A 19,737-nucleotide genomic window follows, 5' to 3' on the forward strand; every position below is an offset into this window, starting at 1 on the left:
CATTTTCCATTTTCATTCAGCGACGCTGTTCTTTAAGGGATTTTCAGACTATGCATTCAGCAATCTTGAATTCCCCGTCAGCCTCAACCGAAAATTCAACAAACAACAACGACCCTTGGAAAATTTACAAAATTTGACTTTTTTTCGTTAAAATTGTGTTATTTTGCGGGTTTCATGAGTTCCAGTGTCTCCTAATTTCGAAAAACTTTTCGGTGAACCGTTCCTTTGCCCCGCAAAAAAATGGATATGGCCACCCGAGATGGTAGGTCGCTTTGTTTAACCTGCATGCTGCACGACTAATCTAGGATTTTTCAACCCCATTCGGCCAAATTTAAGCTTAATTTTTGTTTTCAAATTCGGTAGTCTCCCCTGTAAATCTTTAAGCATTGTAGCCGTATTCTATATTTCGAGAATCAGGTCTTCTCTAATATCTGTTTTGGTTTCATTTTGTCCCAGACTTGGGGTTAGTTTGGATGGGCGAGATGCTTCTTCCGAACAACTCCAACGAAATGATGATGGACCATCCTGTTGACACTTCTGCTTATTTTACGGCGGCCCAGCCTGCAATTGAAGACTATCAGCCACGACCGCCCATGGTGAGTTATCATCTTCAGCCCCTTATTATTCATTTGTTGGTTTGCATCCAACTCGGACCATCACAGGAGGTACCGCAGATAGCCGTTCAGAAATCCCTAGCAAAATTTTAACAGGAAATGGATGTGCATTGAATAAGTTATCAATCTGCAGTGGATCATTTGAAGCTGAGGCATTTCTGACTTAGATAATGGCATTTTATATCGCAGTATCACGAACTCTTAGAGCAGCAAGCACAGCGAATTTTGTATGTTGCCTCCAACCAAGGAATCCTGAGAAGCTTCTGAGAAACCATAGATCTGACACCTATTAATAGTGAAACTGCAAAATTTTGAAACTCACCAGCAGTTTTCTAAATTACCCTTTTTCATTTCATTTCACCTGAAGAGAATGATCAAACAAAACACTGTTGCTGAGAATTTTCCCTGCCGTCTCTTTCTACAGAGAGTAAGTAAATCTCAGGGAAGCCCCTGAAAATGACATTGAGAATGTTTTAGAATTTAAATTTAGACACAAAGGATACGGCAGCCTCAGTGTAATGCTGCTGATCACTTGACTATCACATTGCTGAAAGGAGGTGGGCGTTATTTTGCACCTCTCCAAGAGACTGGTTCAATTATGAAGTCATTCGATACGATCTCGAACTCTTGGTTCAAACCAAAAAAAATAAAATGACCTAACATACTTAACCTCTCGTACCAATTCTTCGTGAGTCAATCGTGTTAATTCTTTACAATTTAGTCATTGACAGGTCTACTAAATCAATTAAGAACTCATTAAACATGAGAAATTTTGATTGCAAGAAACATTTTGGCGCATTTTCCTACCATGACGCAAAGGACACAAATCAAATACAAGGTTATGTGCTTGTTTACAATTGAACTATGAAATAGCCACCAAATCAGTCTAGTGCCACTATTCACCTGATTTTTACGATTTGATTATTTAAACTTCCGCGGCCCATTCAAGGAAATAGCAAAATAGGGGTGCGATAGTTTCATATTTTATAACTTATTCATGTCTATAAAATTTTGGCTGCACTTCAATCTTAATCTAGAGGGACTCCGTGAGACCTCCCGTTGTTGGAAAGAAAATTCAGTTAAGTAAGCCATTGATTCTCTGTGGAACTTTATGATAGCTTGTTTTGAAGAGTCTTAGTTAATCCATTTCAATTTATTTAAAAGCAGGCCCTAGTAGAATTATTGCATTAAAATTGCAATTTTCACCTCAAAATTGCATTTTGTCGTCGTCAAATTCCAATATCTTCACATTAAGTCTTTGGTCTATAAAGTGCAATAATAAACAATTAGACAATTCTTAAAATATTGGAAAATTGAAAAACAAGGAAAAATGTCTATTTACTTCAGTTTCAGTGCATTCTATCCCAATAGAAGATACCCCTTCAAAGGATAAGTAGGTAACATTCACTACACTCCGATGCTGTAGATAGAATTATTCCATGGATTCGCAACCTCTTGCAACCTGTGCTTCTTGGGTATGTTTGCCACCCCTCGGCTTGAAAATTTGACCTCTCTATGCAATTTTGAAAATTTGGAAGGTTATTAAAACGCTTCTCCTCCCTTCTTACACAGCTAATTGAACTCCATTTCAGTTTTTGAGCGAAAGCTTTTCTGTTTTTACCATATCATAGTATTTTTTTCTGTATATTTCATGTTAATCCTCTGTTCTTTAGGAGATGGATGGGTTTATGATCCTTGAAGAACTGGAGGACCCCATGTATTATGGTATGAATAACTCAATGACTATGATGGCGATGCAGGATGACCCACATACAAAAATGGTCACAACCTCTGGTACACAGACGGCTCAGTTGCCCCAACCAGTCTACGCTTCTCGCAAGATTAAACCGGTCAAGCACCCAGCACTCAAGCTACAAACACCTATTGCATATCAGAGTGATACCGATCACAATGTCATTCCTATTCAACCAGAAGGCAGAGGTATATCTATCATATCATCCACTTTAGCGTGAGCTATACTCAGATTGGAACTGTGGAAAAAGCTCAGCATCCTATGCAATTTTACAAGTTTAGTTGTGGCTCTTTTGAGGACTTTTAATTTTTTGCTTTTAGCTTCCAAGGAATTTGGTACTTGGGAGCATAATGGGTGTGTTACATGTTGCTCCATGATAACAACTTAATTTGCCATCTTGTAACGAATGATTTGTGAAATACTCGGCATGTACTTCAAGAGGAGGGCAAACATTGCTGGAACTAAGGATGATAATTTTACCTTATTTGCAGTCTCATTTTTAAGACATTTTTCAAGTGCTTATGTAAGCATCAGAAAAATTAGTTGACGATTAACTTGTTGACAAATTGGATGTGAACGAATTTCTAATCTTTCAGTATGTAGTGTAAAGTATCTCATAATGGACCAAATTAAATGTTAAAACTTTAAAAATCTACTTTAAAAATTGATGGGTAGGTATAACAATTTAGTGAAATCAATTCAGTGTCAGTAGAAAACCAGTCAACAAGTGATTGAAAGAATAACTGAAAAGAAACTGACTTGACTTTTATTGTTTGGCAGGTGTTTGTGAGAAATGCGGTGCTATAGGTGTAAAACACTCTTTCTACACAAGAGAACGACGATACTGTAGCATGCAGTGTGTGAAGTTGGCTAACGAGGATGCAGAGAAGTACTACCTAGCAATGAATCAAAAACAGCAACAGCAATCTGCTCCACCGCAGCAAGAGCAAAATACTGTAAGTTTCTCACAGCTAATATATCTTGGAAAATTGTCTTACGTAAGGAGAAGGTTTTCTATGCCAAATTGAAATTATCTGATCAGAATTTTCCAGTAACTCACAGGAGGCTGAAAACGTTGTGATTAATCATGTATGTGATTGTACGTGGGCTTCATATCTCAAGATGATGACGAGAAAACTCCATTTAACTGCAGATAACTTTCTCCTTCATCCTCAATCATATACAGCAGCATCTAAAAATTAGTAGAATTTACTATAATTTTGTTTCGCATCTGAAATTTTGAAATGAAAACCGATGAATGACTGATGGTCGGTGACAACTTCCAGGCACCCTAATATTTTAGAAAAACTCCTCTAGGAGACCATTGGCACCATTTTATTTTTTAACTGCAATTGCCTCCCTAAGGATTTCTTTTAAAATGATAAGCAGTACCAACAGTGATTTCCAAAGTGCGTTCTTAAACTGATAGGTTGGTGTTGACGTCCAGATCAGGAGAGTAACCGCCATTAGACTTAGTCCCAATCATGATTTTGATCAATGATCAGAGGACCACTGAATTCTTCCGGTACAATTTATTTGTACACCAGTGGTAAAATCTAGCCAATGACCGCTTTGGGACAACTGTGTTCTTAAATGGTGAAGAATAGAAAACCATTGGTTGTCGTGCCAATCAATAAAAATAAAAAAAACCCTCTTGTCAAGAGGTCCCAAAATGAAACTTAAATCGGAGCTTTTGAATTTGAAGGGTCTAGTCATATCTTTTTCATTCATAACCAGTTGAAGCTGTTTGAATTCAAACCATATCAGGATGTCATTTTCAGTTGGTGAAAGCTAGGGATTTGTGATTCTAGCAGGGGGAAAAAAACAAAAAAACAAACAAGCTAACAAATAAATACAAAAATTGTAACCTCATTGATGCAAGCAGCCCAAACAAATGAAACTGAGATTTACTCCATAATATTCAATTTCAAAGAATGTTCTCTTAACTAGAACCATATGAACAAAAATACACACATTGGGCCACGCTTTTCATTCGATTTGGTTCCTTCACTTACAGTAAAAATTCACTAAATTAAGATCTTTGTTTTTCATAATTTATTTATTGAACTTTCAGAGCTCTGACATGCAGGTGGATCCACCATCGAAACCATCACCTCAAATTCCACCACCAATACCCTTATTTCTCCCAGACGAGCCTCCTTTTCCACCAGATAAAAAATTAAACTCAGAGCTTCAGCAGTCCTACAACTGGTCACTTCAACTGAATGACCCGGAGTTTCAAGCTGCTCCAGTCTCAAACTTCAAACACGTAAGTTTAAAGTCACAAAAATTTCCTCGACGAGGAAGTGCTATGTTTGTTACTAATACACTTTTTCTCTGATACTAGATTCAAACATTTTTGGAAATAACTAACGCAAAAACGAATCACTCAGTGTCTTTAAAAAGTTAAATAAAACATGTTTTATGAACTGACTCACAGTGACTCATCCAATAATCGTCATGACTGTAGGCAGACAAGTTGACTCTTTTTTCGTAAATTTAGACAGACTAAGAGAATACCAGTTCTAATTTAACATATTTTGGCACTTATGAGAATGATTATTCTAGTTTGACTTACTTTTTATTCATGTGAAAGTAACAAGTCTAATTTGAAATCGTGCAATTCAATGAATTTTATATAAGATGTTTGGGTTTTCAGGCCCCCATGAGTGATTGTTGGGACAATGTCATCGTTGGAATGAAGGTTGAAGTAGAGAACACTGATTGTGATAATTTCTCAGAAGATTTCCCTGATTCATTTTGGGTTGCTTCAGTCTTAGAAATTTCTGGTAACGCTCACATCTTTATTATTTCTCTTTTTTTGTGAAATACCTCTTTAGCACCTCAATAATACACATGCTATTTTTTACCAGTCTCAATTAGCCTGCTGGAACTCGCAATAAATTCAAAAATTTTGAAGTATCCATTGAAGTTTTTGAGTTAAGAAATTATTTTTCTTTGTTGTGGGTTCTTTTTTTGTTTGTTAATTTCAGGGTAGCAAAATGTTTACATAACAAGGAATGCAACGTATTTTGAATTGTGTCAAAAAAAGATCGTGGCGTAATTGTCATGTACCTTGTCAACTTAACTGGGTTATTGTTACAAAATGTTTGTTTAGTTTCTCTATCAAGAATTAAAAAGTTCTTTTAATTATTTTAATTCCTTTATCTAAAAAAAAAAATTACTTTACAATGAAAATTTTCTGTAAAAATCGTTCCATTACTAAAAAATCCAGATAAAATCATCGCTTTTGTCTCACGCAATAAGTTGTCAGCAGAAGTCAAAGAGCTTGCAAGGATGTAGAAACTAGTCTTGAGATCATATTGAAGTGAAAGATCAGTACAAACAATTCTGCTTTTGCTATTTGCCTCTTTATTTTTCCCCTGTTAATTTTGAAACGTGTTCTTTGAATTTTAGGTTATAAAGCATTACTACGGTATGAAGGTTTCGGTGATAATTGTAGTAAAGATTTCTGGGTGAATCTATGTTCATCATCAGTACACCCAGTCGGCTGGTGTGCCACTCGTGGGAAACCTCTGATACCTCCTAAAAGTGAGTTAGAAAATTTATTTTGAACCATAAAATCTTGCATTCTGCTAACTCGTATGAGTGTTGAAGGTTGTCAGCAAGTTATATTTTGTTGATGCGTTTCCTTTACCTAAAATTTTGAATGTTTGAAAGGTAAATAAAATTTCTTAAACTAGCACAGAATTTTTAAAATAACCAATATCGGTGATAGTGTGGAGGGGTCTACACTTCTAAAAAGTCTAGTTGCTTGCACATTGTTTTGACTAATTTATTCTCTCTTCTCCTCTACTCACTCTTTAAAATCAAAACGTAGATAGAATATATTCAAGAAGGGTCTTTCACTGTAAGATTCAAAGGTTTTACTGAGTAACCAAGAATTAAATATAGATCAGTAACTGCATATCTTAAACTTTGTCGAATTTTATTTTTATAAGACTATTTGTTCATTGATGGTAGTTACAAGTAGTAAATGTTTCTTTTCTCATTCTGAGTACCGCATTCCGCTGTACCGCTTACCGCAGTACCGCTTTAGCGATTGAAGAAGGATTTGAAATAACAGGTATCAAAGTGACCTCAATAAAAAAAGTGCAACTTTTAAAACCAATTTTTATTCTTGTAGTGTATCGACCTCCAAAAGGAAATTTCAAGGTATTTCTTAGTAATATGGAAAAATTGCTTAACGAACTCAAACCGCAAAAAAATACAGTAGCCATTTACGGTGATTTCAATGTCGATATGAACGACTCGAAATGCAAAGATAACGCTTCTTTTAGGTTGTTGGCCAAATCCTTTAATCTAAAGCTCAATGTTGAAAATGTGTTCACAAGGATAGGAAAAAACTCCAAAACCCTCCTTGACAACTGTCTTTCAAATTTTGATATAGGGAATATAAATGTCTTTGACTCCACTCTAAGCGACCATTGTAGTATTGCTTCACAAACAAAGCTAAAAGGTAATGAGACAGAACCCATAATGAAAATATATTTCTCTGCAAGAAATAACACTATCTTTAAAAATGCCATAGGTGACTACATAAAATCGAAAAAAAAATTAACTTTACAAGAACTGCATGAATCTATTGTAGAAAACTACAACAGTAGTTTCCCGCTGAAAGTGAAAAAAATGAAAACAGATAATTTTGAGCTACCATCTCTAAAAAAAATTGAACTAGGGGAATTAATCAAAGAAAAAAACAAGAACTGGGAACTCATCTAGTTCCACAATTTGAGAAAATATAAAAAATTAGTAAACAGAGCAAATAAAAAGATAAAAAAACTCATAAGTAATTGTAGATACTCAAAAAATGTTGAGCGCATAAAGTCAGCCATTGCCAGTAAAAAAAATGCAGAGGTATGGAAGGTCATCAAAAACGATTTAGAATGTCAAGTCGTTTACGAAAATGTAAGTGACCTCCTGATGGATGGGAAGCTAATTGATGATCCAGTAGAAATTGCGAACAAATTTAATGACAGCTTTGTGAACATCAGGGCAAAATTTCCCAAAACAGGAAGTCCAGCCCTAGCTCGTAATTTAATGAGAGATAAAAATAAAAACAAAAATTCCTTTGATTTTAAATCCGTCACAAAGTACAAAGTTCAAAATATTATCAAACAACTGAACTAAAAAGCGGCAGTTGGTTTGGATGAATTTCCCAACAAATTACTGTTAGATAATTTGGAACTTCTGCTGGATCCAATAGTTCAAGGAGTAAACGAAACAATTTCCACAGAGAATTTCCCGGAATCATTAAAATTAACCAAAATTCTCCCGCTACATAAAAAAGGCTCCAAAAAAGATCTGGAAAATTATCGTCCCATTGCGATACTTCCTTTTTTGTCAAAGATTCTCGAAAAAGTTCTATACAATCAAATCTATGATTATTTTGAAAAAAACAATCTGTTTACTTCATCGCAGTTTGGATTCCGAAAAGGAAAAAATACAGGCTTAGCGGTCATGACCTTCCTAAACCAAATAAGGCAACTAAAAAATGCTTGTTCTAAAGAGTCAATCGTAAGCATACAGTTTGATCTGTCGAAAGCCTTTGACTTAGTTGATCACGATATCTTAATTGAAAAGTTAAAAAAATATGGCTTTTCCACTAAAGCCTGTAAGTTGGTTCGGAGTTTCCTCTCCGGTAGATTTCAAACAACCGAAGTATCGAAAAATGGCCGAAAATATCATTCCAATTTCACACCTAGTACCGCTGGCGTAGCCCAAGGCTCATTGCTCGGTCCACTTTTATTTCTTATATACATAAATGACCTGCCAGATTTTCTAGAGGACAATGGAATTGACCTTCAAACAGTAATCTACGCTGATGACATCAATGTGGTAGTTAAAGGGGTAGATATAGAAAATAAAATTAAATGGGTCATCGATAGAGTCAACAAATGGGTAGAGGATAATAATCTAAAATTAAATTTTGCTAAAACCTTTATATTAAACTTCACTAAAAATATATTAGATTTTCAATCGGTCAAAATCGGTGATAAGGAAATTCAGACAGATCAAACAGTGAAATATTTGGGCTTCTTCATCGACCAACAACTAAATTGGCATTCTCACGCAAAACATATTGAGAAAAAAATTGCAAGTAGGGCATTTGCTATTAGGAAACTTAATAGGAAAATAGATAGGGAGTCCCTCATGTTGTACTACCATTCTAACGTGGATTCCATAATTAGCTATGGCATACAATTATGGGGCTATACAACAGGTGCCAGAGATATTCTTTTAACTCAAAAAAAAATCTTAAGAATTATTGCAAACAAAAAAAAATTTGACTCTTGTAGAAAACTATTCCCAGAGTTCAATGTGATGACTGTCTTCTCTAGGTATATATATTCAACAATAAAGGAATCAATTAAATTAGGCTACATCATCAAAGAAAAATTAATTACTAATAATCAAATACAAACCAGAAATATCCTAGCAAAAATTGAAAAAAAACGGGGGGAAAAAGTAGACTGGGATAGCTTAGAAAGCAGAGGTATCAGATATTTTAACAAGCTTCCCAAGCCATTAAAAGAACTTTTCATTAAATCAGAAAATTCAAATCTATTCCTAAATAACATAAAAAATTACTTCATAGAAAACCCTTTTTACGAGTTAAAAGAATATCTCGACGCAAATCTCCCCAATCCCTAAATTGCCTGAATGTAGTCCCCTAAGTCTTAAGTCTTAGTTCTTCATTTACTGTTTTTTATTTGTTTGTTAAAATTTTTGTTACATTTATTTGATGTTAAATTTTGTTCCATTATATTATTTGACGAGTGTTAAGCTCATAAAGGACGACGGACCGGTCTTATGGGAAAAGTGGGCCCGGTTAAATCGGCTGGCGTTTTGATATGTTGTAGGTCTTAACCTACTGATCAAAAGTGTCAATGGGCATTTCTCCCTATCTCGAAGTTTTACCCCCCATTTTGGGGGTCAAAGTTGCCAATTCGGCGTATATTTGGCAGTTTTGACACCCGGGTTTATTGGTCGCCTATGAGATTCTTTGATGGTTTCTTGAGTCTTTTGTATCCTCTGAATAGGCTAGAGACCATCCGAACTCAAAAACTGACAATTTCGCCTTATGGGTAAGGGGGGGGGGGTGTTCACGCCACCGATTTCAGAGTCGGCGAGCCGCATTAAACCGATTCTTTCGCCATGTTTTGGAGAATTTTTTATGCAAATGATTGCGACTGCATCTAGAAAGGTCGACTAAGATGCAGCTCAGAATATACCCCCGGGCGGGGGGGGGGGGGGGGTGCGACCGAACTCGAGCAGCGTAACTGGCTTGCGCGGGTCGGATCAAACCGATCCTTCTATTATGTTTTGGAGAACTTTTTTGCAAGTGACTCAGGCTGCTTCTTGAAAGGTCTGAGATGCAGCTCAAAATATACCCCCCCCCCCCGGGGGGGGGGGGGGAGGCGAAAACTGGGCCGAAAAGCCGACCGAACTCAGGCAGCGAAACTAGCTCTCGCGAGTTGCATCAAACCGATGATTTTGTCATGTTTTGGAGTTTCTTTTCCATCCCAATGAAACAGACTGCATTTCGAAGTGTCGACTGAGATGGAGCACGGAATATGCTGTATGAGAAAGGAGGTTTCTCAATCCGCACCCTCCCTTGCAATAGGATCTCTCAGCATAGGTCAGTGTGGCACTGACACTAGTAGAGTGACACTTTTGAATGTGGCTAGGACGATTAAAACTTCATACCGTTTAACGCATCATTCAATTTTCAGCATATCCTGATGCATTTCAGAATTTCGACGAGGGGAAGGGTTATTTGCTTTTGAAAAGAAAAAAAATTAAAAAGAAGAAGTACATGACCTTGTTTTTTTCTTAGATTTTCTGATTACGTAAAAAAATCTCAGCGAGCTCGCCGCACTTTCTGCACTGAGAGCTTCCAGGATTTGATCCATTACTTATGGAGCTCCAGTAGAAAGAATGAAAAACCCAGAACTCGTCAAATACCTTCAGAACTGATTGCATTGCATATATTGCCTTTTTGCGAATGCTTTGCTTTCTTCCGTGCCTTTCTTGGCATTCTACAAAACTGTTTAATGCTCGATAATAATGTGCGATTTCATTTAAAAAATCACCTAGATGATATATTTCTGAAATCAACCGACGTTATATACGTCTCAGCCGTAGGGATCATCTCCACCATTAGCTTTCGCTTATAGAAATATTGGGCTCAGTCGGAAATGCGTGTCAGCTAAAACGACCCTCGGAATTATGTATGAGTGATGGTGGTGGTAAAAAATGCCACTATACTAGTGTCAGTGCCACACTGACCTATGCTGAGAGATCCTATTGCAAGGGAGGGTGCGGATTGAGAAACCTCCTTTCTCATACAGCATATTCCGTGCTCCATCTCAGTCGACACTTCGAAATGCAGTCTGTTTCATTGGGATGGAAAAGAAACTCCAAAACATGACAAAATCATCGGTTTGATGCAACTCGCGAGAGCTAGTTTCGCTGCCTGAGTTAGGTCGGCTTTTCGGCCCAGTTTTCGCCTCCCCCCCCCCCCCGGGGGGGGGGGGGGTATATTTTGAGCTGCATCTCAGACCTTTCAAGAAGCAGCCTGAGTCACTTGCAAAACAGTTCTCCAAAACATAATAGAAGGATCGGTTTGATCCGACCCGCGCAAGCCAGTTACGCTGCTCGAGTTCGGTCGCACCCCCCCCCCCCCCCCCGCCCGGGGGTATATTCTGAGCTGCATCTTAGTCGACCTTTCTAGATGCAGTCGCAATCATTTGCATAAAAAATTCTCCAAAACATGGCGAAAGAATCGGTTTAATGCGGCTCGCCGACTCTGAAATCGGTGGCGTGAACACCCCCCCCCCCTTACCCATAAGGCGAAATTGTCAGTTTTTGAGTTCGGATGGTCTCTAGCCTATTCAGAGGATACAAAAGACTCAAGAAACCATCAAAGAATCTCATAGGCGACCAATAAACCCGGGTGTCAAAACTGCCAAATATACGCCGAATTGGCAACTTTGACCCCCAAAATGGGGGGTAAAACTTCGAGATAGGGAGAAATGCCCATTGACACTTTTGATCAGTAGGTTAAGACCTACAACATATCAAAACGCCAGCCGATTTAACCGGGCCCACTTTTCCCATAAGACCGGTCCGTCGTCCTTTGTATGAATTTCATGAGGCTGTTGCATTAATAAATATATTATTATTATTATTATTATTATTATATGCGAAGTTATCTCCAGCTTTGCTGGGTAGTTGGGCTCTCTTCACGTGAGCAAACAATGCTCATTGGTAGAGAGAGTATAGTGGGTTGAGGCCGGTGTTAACTTGGCTATGAATGGCCAATTTACAGCCGACGATAAGGTTTGCAGTAACCGGGGTGAGAACTGTGTCCTAAGACGCCCACCCAGAGGTTGCTTCTCGTCGATGATGGTGGGGTAGGGGTTTAGGTTGTGGGGGAACAAATGAGTATGGATTCTTTGGTTAAGGTTTTCAACTTAAGACTTTCCTCAGTATCCTAGCAGTTCCGAGGATTGCTGCTTTCTGAGCTGTGACAAGAGAGTGCTTCCCAGGGATTTCTTCCTTAAATTTCTTCCATTCTTTCGAGACTGCTCCCGTCGCGCCGATTACGAAGGGTATGACTTTCGTGTCCGTTTTCCACATTCTACTTATCTCGATTTCTAAGTCTTTATACTTGAGTCTTTTTTCGGCTTCCTTCAATGATATGTTCCTATCCGCTGGGATTGACACGTCGATAAGCAAGCAAGTTTGCCCCCTTTTTCGCAGTATGATGTCAGGCCTGTTGTTCGGAACCGTCCTATCAGTTCTGACAGGAACATTCCATATGATAGTTGTTTGTCCATCATCCGTTGCTGTGATAGCTTTTGGCTTGTGCTCGTACCAGTTTGTTTCGACTGCTATATTGTACTCTTTGCACAGGTTATGATGGAGATGGGTGCACACTCTGTCATGCCGTTCTATGTAGTCCTTTTTGGCAAGGATCGGGCACGCCGATATTATGTGATCTATAGTTTCCTCGTGCTGATGGCAAATTCTGCACTTACTGTCTCGGGCTCTGCCGTGTATTTTCCGATCTCGGTACCTAGTGTTAAGAGCCTGGTCTTGGGCTGCTGCAATTAGGCTTTCGGTTTCTCCTTTTAATGCTCCTTTGCTCAGCCACATGGTTGAAAGAGTGCTTTCGACTCTGTCTTCTTCCAGTAAGCGAGGGTACTGACCGTGCATGTTCTTTTCGGTCCATTTTGATCTTAAGGTTTCGGCTATTTTCTTCTTGATTGTTTGGTTCCTGCTTTTAACTGGTGTTTGTTCAAAGTTTTGTTCTAACTCAGTTTCAAACTTGTCAGCTTTTTTGGTAATCGAGTGTAGCGTGTTCAGCTGGGTGTCCGCCTCGTGTACCGATTTAAGAAACAGATCTTCATTTCTCTTCTTTCTCAGGTAGTATTTCGTACTGATAATGGTGGACTTATACGCTGCTTCTATCTGTCTCAACCCTCTTCCTCCCAGTTTTCTGCTGACGTAGAGTCGGTGAACATCCGCGGATGGGTGGTGCATTTTGTACATTGTCAGGTATTTTCTTGTTTTGACGTCCAGAGCTCGGATTTCTGTCATCTTCCAGTCTAGGATTGCAAATCCGTACTGAAGCACGGGAACTGCAAGTGCTCCGATGGCCGAAATCTTATTTTTTGCTGACAGCTCTGTCTTTAATACTGCCCTAACTCTTCGGATGTATTCTTTCTTGACCTTCTCTTTGACTGTTGTATTTTGCACTCCTGAATTCTCTTCCATGCCCAGGTACTTGTAAGTTTCACCAGGGTCTAGTTGTCTGATGCTGGTTTCATTGTCGATGGTTACATTTTCACCTTTAAAAAACTTTCCTTTCTTGAAAGTCACTTTGGCGCACTTATCCAGGCCGAATTTCATTCCGATATCGTCACTAAATTCTTTTACTGTTTTAAGCTGTTGTTGAAGCTTTGTTTCATTGCTACTGAAGAGTTTCAAGTCGTCCATGTAAAGAAGGTGTGTCAGTTGTTTGTAACCATCCTCAAGGTCGTATCCGTTCTGTTGTTCGTTCAGCTTCTTCGATAGGGGTATTAGTCCTATGCAAAACAGAAGGGGCGAGAATGCGTCTCCTTGATAGATTCCACGCCTGATTTTGATTTCCGAAGTTACGATTTGGCCCGCGTTTCCGTTCAGTTGGATGACAGTTGCCCAGTGTTTCATCATGTTCTTACACGCGTTGACTAGATTTGGGTGGACTCCCATTATTTCCAGTGCTCGTATGATCCAGCTATGTGGCATGCTGTCGAAGGCTTTTTGGTAGTCTAGCCATGCTACGGATAGATTTTTCTTCCTCCTTTTGCAGTCTTCAATGGCAGTCTTGGATATAAGGAGTTGATCTAAGCATCCATTTGCTCCTTTTCGGCACCCTTTCTGCTCTATTGGGAGGAGTTCAGCACTTTCTAAATATTTGTAAGTTTTGCCAGCCATTAAAGCGGTGTATATCTTGTACATAATGTTAAGACAAGTGATCGGGCGGAAGTTCTTTGGGTTCGCTGTTTCTTTGTTTTTCGGTATCAGGTACGTGCACCCTTTAGCTAACCAAGGTGGGAACTCTTCTCCCCCCAGTAGTTTTATGTATTCTGTTGTTAGATACTTGTGGATGGGGTGCATTTTTTTGTACCAGAAGCTCTGTATCTTGTCTGGGCCGGGTGCTTTCCAATTCGCAAGATTCTTTAGGACATTCGCTACTTCTGCCTCATTTAGGGGAGTCCATTCCATCTGATGTTCGACGTTTAGATCCTTAATCCAGTCCGCTTCGGTGTTATGCTCTGTGGGAGTTTCGTAAATTCCTTTCCAGAACTCCTCTATTTCTTGTTTCTTAGGGGTTGCACCAGTTTCTGCTCCGTCCCCTTTGATTTTTCTGTAGAAGCTCTTACAGTTAGTTACAAACATCCTATTTTCCCTATATTGGTTAGATCGTTTTTTGTATCTCCTGATCCTTTGGCTGAACACTGATATGCGTTGTTTAAGTTGCTCGGCTACATTGTCAATATTGTATTCTTCTCCTTCGTCAGTGTATTTTTCTAGTATTGATTTAACTCGCTGTGTCATTGGCTTCTCGTTAGACTTGCTAGTCTCCTTGAAATTAGTTAACACTGAAAGGTTGCATCTCAGCTCTTTTATTCTGTTATCGATCCTTTTTTGCCACAGGGGTTTCGTTTCTTTCGCGTTGTTCTTTTTTACTGGTCTTGGGTTGTTTGCTTCATCACTGACTGTTAGAGCTGCCGCGTAGAGTAAGCAATTTATTTTCCAGAGGTCCAATTCCTGTTCGGTTTCTAGTATAGTCTTCACCTCACTGTTGGCCCGTGCAAGGATTTCCTTCTCCTTTTTTGCGCCGTTCAGTTTTCTGATCGGTTCTCTTTCCTCTAAGGTCATCTTCAGTACTTCTTGGTAGAGTCTCCTAATTGGTGACTCTGGCTTTTCGTTTTGTGATGACTTGGGTTCTGGCGTTGGGGCTAACGGCTCAGGGTTGGTCTCTGTCAGCTCATCGCTCGTAGGTTGCTGGTTTCCAGGAGGAGTTTGTGACGCTTGGTTTGAGATGTTTAGCTCGGCTAGGATGTCTTGGGATAGGATATCATCCAGTGCATCAGGTGCCACTTGGGGGGCTTCTCCGGCATGTTCCACAGTTGATGCTTCTAGTGTGGCAATAGCATCTGCTTTAATTTCTTCAAGCAACTCATCGCTAAGTTTCCTTTTGTTTTCTATGTATCTTCTCTGCGTGGCTAGTTTATTCGCATTGATGTGTAATCGGGTGTCAGGGTTCCTAGCTCTCCATAAATCGTACGTCTCCTTTATGTTGCAAAAGCCTGTACCTTCTTTAGTATACCAGTGACACCACATGATTTCTTTGTACTCTTCTTGAGTCCATTTAATTCTTTGTGAGGATTGGGCTACTTGAGACGATATTCCCTCATCCTCTGGATCTTTTTGGTTGGCTGAGCTGCTTTGCGAACGTTCTGTCTCATTTTCTGGGCTCTGAGATGTCTGTCCAAGGTGGAGACGGACGTCTGCTTTGATTTCGGAGAGTTGCATCTCATTCAGTTTCTTTTGGTTCTCTATGTACCTGCGTTGGGTTGCAAGTTTGTTTGCTTCAATATAAGGACGGGTAGCTGGGTTTCTCTTTCTCCAGAGATTGTAAATGGACTTCATGTTGCAGCTGCCTGTGCTTTCTTTGATGTAGAGGTAGCACCACATGACTTCTTTGTATTCTGCCTCGCTCCATTTTGTTCGCGTCCTTGTATGGTTGGGCTGAGAGTCTGGCTGGCTACTCAAAGGTTGTACTTGAGTCGGGCTGAGAGTTTGTGGCGTGTTTGTAGGCACATTTCTTGGGTCCGCTCGGTTTGTTCTCGAGTTTGTTGGTCTGTTCATCTCTTCATCTCTGTCCCTATTCGCTAGGGTGATTTGAGAGTTCTTGCGTTGTTTAGTAATTTTTCTGGAATCCATGTTGTTCCCACGAGTAGAGGAGGATTTGGACGGTCCGCCCGGCAGCCTCTTCGCCGGGTAAGGCTACGTACTCTGGGAGGTCGCCCGGTATCCCAGGGCACCGTGGGTAGACACCTTCAGAAGCACCCGATGCCAAGAGACCCGATGGGCACGGTTTGCTTACACCCCGGGTTGGGTTTTTTTATTGAAGTACTTCCTGGCACAAAGGGAGTGCTCAGAAAGTGACTCGGGACTGGAGGTGCGTGAATGCCCCAGACCATAGACAGTCCTCCCTGCAGTTTTATTATTATTATTATTATTATTATTATTATTAATAATTTAAAATTTTTTTTCAGCAATAGAAAATAAGTTCCAAGACTGGAAGGATTTCCTCGTTCGAAGACTGACAGGGGCAAGAACTCTGCCCTCGACGTTTTATTCTAAAGTTCAAGATAGTATGAAATCTAGATTCAGGTGAGTAATTTAATGTTTGGATTATTTCTCTTGCTGCATGCTCCCGCAAAAATTAAGGATGAAAGTATGATCCTAAATAGGCTCTTTCATTGGGCTATTTACTGAATAATATCTCTCAGTTTTTGAACTTCTCAGATATCGGGCTCATGTATTAGTTCTATATATCTTTCTTCAATCTAGATAGTTTTCTATTCTGAAATTATGAAAGGGTTTTTTGTATTTTTTTCAGTTTTCTTTATTTACTGTCAAGTTAATGTTCTCTGACTTAGGCAGTGAAAAAGATAAAATGAAAAGTTTTTAGTCGCATAGTGAGTATGCGTAGTTAGGACTTGAGGATTCATTGGATGGTTAAGCCAACAACAGACACATTTGCCATAATACATGTATCTCCCGTTAGGTTCTTAATGACACAACATTGATAACCAAACTGCGCCATGAAAGTATATTCAAAGCCATTCATTTTTTAGTCGTGTGGTTTAGCTGTTTGTTTATCATAGAGTACATATTATCAACCAAACTCTCAAACCACGTATCTCTGTTTGTAACGTTGCGGATTTCCTAATGTTCTAATTGGAAAAATACTCAACGTCAATAATTCTCCAAAACTTTCTTGATTTTTCTTTTTTAGGCAAAGAAAATTCTGTGAAAAATTTGAGGAGTGACGTTGCTTTACTCTCCTTTAAAGAAATAAAAAAGAAGCGGAAATTTTAAAAAATTGCAAATGAGATACGTGGTTTATGAGTCTCACCGCCGATATGTTAGTTCTGTATTAGGGCAATGTAAAAGGGAGAGACAGAAAAAAACCCTTAAAATTTTATGAAACATTCCAATATTCTTGAGCCTACTCCCAAGTGTCTCTTGTCTTCTGATTGAAAAGAAAGAGGCAAAATGAAATTATGTTTAATCCTCCATAGCATGACGACCCAATACATTTTTCTATACTGTGATGATTTCTTTTCAGGTGTGACCTCAACTTGGAAGTTGTTGATAAAAACAGAATATCTCATGTCAAAGTAGCAACCATTGAAAAAATTGTAGGCAAGAGACTGCAACTGAGGTATTACGATTCTCAACCTAATGAAGATGGTGAGTGCAAAATATAATACCTACAAAATGTCATCTAATACTTATTGGCCACGTCAGTGGTTCAACTGATCAATGGACTGAGCAACAGTGTACGTTTCCACGATATTATGAGATCAGTGACAAAATCGCCTCTAGTTTCTGTTCAACCTCTTTAAAAAATGCCAATTTTTGTGAGGGAGATCTTAATGGCAAAATATAAATTAAAACTTGCAGGATTTCCTGCTGTAAGATTAATTAAAATCAATATTCATATCTGAAACTCTGGAAAATTATATTCTTTTCCCCAAGATAATCCCGGGAAAGTGGGAGAAAACTTAGGTTTTTCATCAGGGAATGAGCTCCTGAAAATCAGGGAAAATCAGGGAATGAGCTTTGCCAAGAAAACTAGACACCATGCATAAAGGAAACCTTACATGTGCCATTTCACAATTTCTTGGAAAAAATTCAACAGAATGGACCAATCTACAAAGAGGGTTTTCAAAATTACATACTCTGATTGAGAGCTTGAGGAGATGCGAGCTTTTTTTAAGACTGTCTTTTCAAGATCCCTTCTCCTCAATGACGTCCAATTGTAATTTACATTATTAAACGGTGACTAAGTTGAAGCATTCCTACTTAAATTCCTCTCAAAATTCTGAGTATTATGCTAGAAAATGCAAGAAAAAGTCAGAAAGTGAAAAAGAAATCGTCTTTTTTCAGTATTTTGGTGTCATGAAGATTCCCCCCTCATCCATCCTGTCGGTTGGGCCAGACGTGTTGGCCACACATTGGATGCCCCTCCAGCATATGTGGACCGATGTTCCAAAGGCTTGCGGGATAAGGACGATGCAACTGAAGACCTTTTCCCAATGGTCGATTACAAGCATCTCCCCTCTGGACTAGCTTTCCAAGAGGGTATGAAACTTGAAGCAATAGATCCGCTTAACTTGTCTGAAATCTGTGCAGCCACTGTTAAACAGGTGAGAAAGCCCTCTCTTTATGATATCGATACTTATTGTCTTACAAACTCTGTTGACACATTTTTTTTTTTTAGGACATTCATGTGAAAGATGGAACCATTGGCATGTGCTGAGCTTTTGCAAAGGAAAAAGAAGAGCTGTCTTCTATTTAAAACTGCTGCTATGTTTGGCGGAACGCTTTACCTATTCATAAGCAAAGGTTATTTTGAATACAAGTTCGAGTATATTTTGAGTATCTTAAAGAAGTAGTACTAAGAAATGACCTTTGAATGTTATAGAAAGAATCATGTTGGTCGTATTAAAGATCTTATCACAGGGCTTTTCTAACGATCATTCAACTTTTCCACAGGTCCTAAATGACGGTTACCTGATGATCCGGGTTGACTGTTATGATGAAGATCCAAACTTAGTGGATTGGTTCTGTTACCATATTACATCCCCGTGTATCTTCCCTATTGGGTTCTGTGCCAAAAATGAACTACCGCTCACCCCTCCAAAAGGCTATCTACCGAATACTTTCAATTGGAATGAATACCTTGCAACCACTGGTTCTGCGGCAGCGCCAGTCAACCTCTTCAATAGCTTCCAGGTTTGTAACCTCTGAATTTAGGTTGATACTTGGTTATTACCTTTTCTGATTTTTTTTTTCTTCAAAAGTATGCATGACCGGAGAAGTTGGGTCCAAATATTTACCACTTGAAAAAACAGTATTAATCTGTTGAAAAATTGAAAAAATTTCCAGGCGCCAAACTCAAGTTCAAAGGCAGAAGGAAGCCTCAAGAGGGAGTGACGTGACAAGATGAATCTGATCTGTGATGTATAATTATAATTTCTAGTAGAAGCTTGTCTTAAAAATTGGAATTTTTGTAATATAAATGTTTGAGCATAAGTTAATGAGGGGTTGTTCATTAGGAGACATAGTCAATTGAGTAGACTTTCAAAAGTGAATTGCACTAAATTACACACATAGAACACATTAAATAAGTTATCTCATAAATATGTTAAATTTTGCAGGATCGGCCGATGCACAAGTTCACTGCAGGTATGAAACTGGAAGCGGCTGACTTAATGAATCCGCAATATGTATGTGTAGCAACAATATCTCGAGTTGTCGACAGACTGCTCAAGGTTCACTTTGATGGTTGGGAGGAGGAGTATGATCAGTGGCTTGACTGTGCCAGCTGTGACATTTACCCCGTCGGTTGGTGTGAGCTTGTTTCCCGTCGTCTTGAGCCCCCTCGTCCACCCAGCAAAAATGGTATCAATCAAGGTGACGCTCATTTTTAAATTTTATGCGTATTATCCTTAATTATGAAAAAACTACCCTACCACTGCACACAGTTTTCAC

At 38.9% G+C, this 19,737-nt stretch overlaps 1 protein-coding gene across 1 annotated transcript in view; it reads left to right on the forward strand.

Moving 5' to 3' along the window:
- The first annotated feature begins 64 nt into the window (after positions 1–64).
- Positions 65–19,737, forward strand: part of LOC109030999 (MBT domain-containing protein 1) — a 30,706-nt gene continuing 11,033 nt past the window's right edge. The window contains exons 1-12 of the mRNA XM_019042263.2: positions 65–262; positions 457–596; positions 2,288–2,555; positions 3,148–3,323; positions 4,442–4,636; positions 5,027–5,156; positions 5,785–5,919; positions 16,227–16,344; positions 17,306–17,430; positions 18,130–18,389; positions 18,739–18,978; positions 19,404–19,659. Coding sequence (XP_018897808.2) covers positions 241–262; positions 457–596; positions 2,288–2,555; positions 3,148–3,323; positions 4,442–4,636; positions 5,027–5,156; positions 5,785–5,919; positions 16,227–16,344; positions 17,306–17,430; positions 18,130–18,389; positions 18,739–18,978; positions 19,404–19,659 — 2,065 coding nt within the window. The 5' untranslated portion in view covers positions 65–240. The remainder of the gene's footprint in view (positions 263–456; positions 597–2,287; positions 2,556–3,147; positions 3,324–4,441; positions 4,637–5,026; positions 5,157–5,784; positions 5,920–16,226; positions 16,345–17,305; positions 17,431–18,129; positions 18,390–18,738; positions 18,979–19,403; positions 19,660–19,737) is intronic.

The sequence above is a fragment of the Bemisia tabaci genome, chromosome 3 (assembly GCF_918797505.1).
Source record: "Bemisia tabaci chromosome 3, PGI_BMITA_v3".
In the NCBI taxonomy this organism is placed as follows: domain Eukaryota; kingdom Metazoa; phylum Arthropoda; class Insecta; order Hemiptera; family Aleyrodidae; genus Bemisia; species Bemisia tabaci.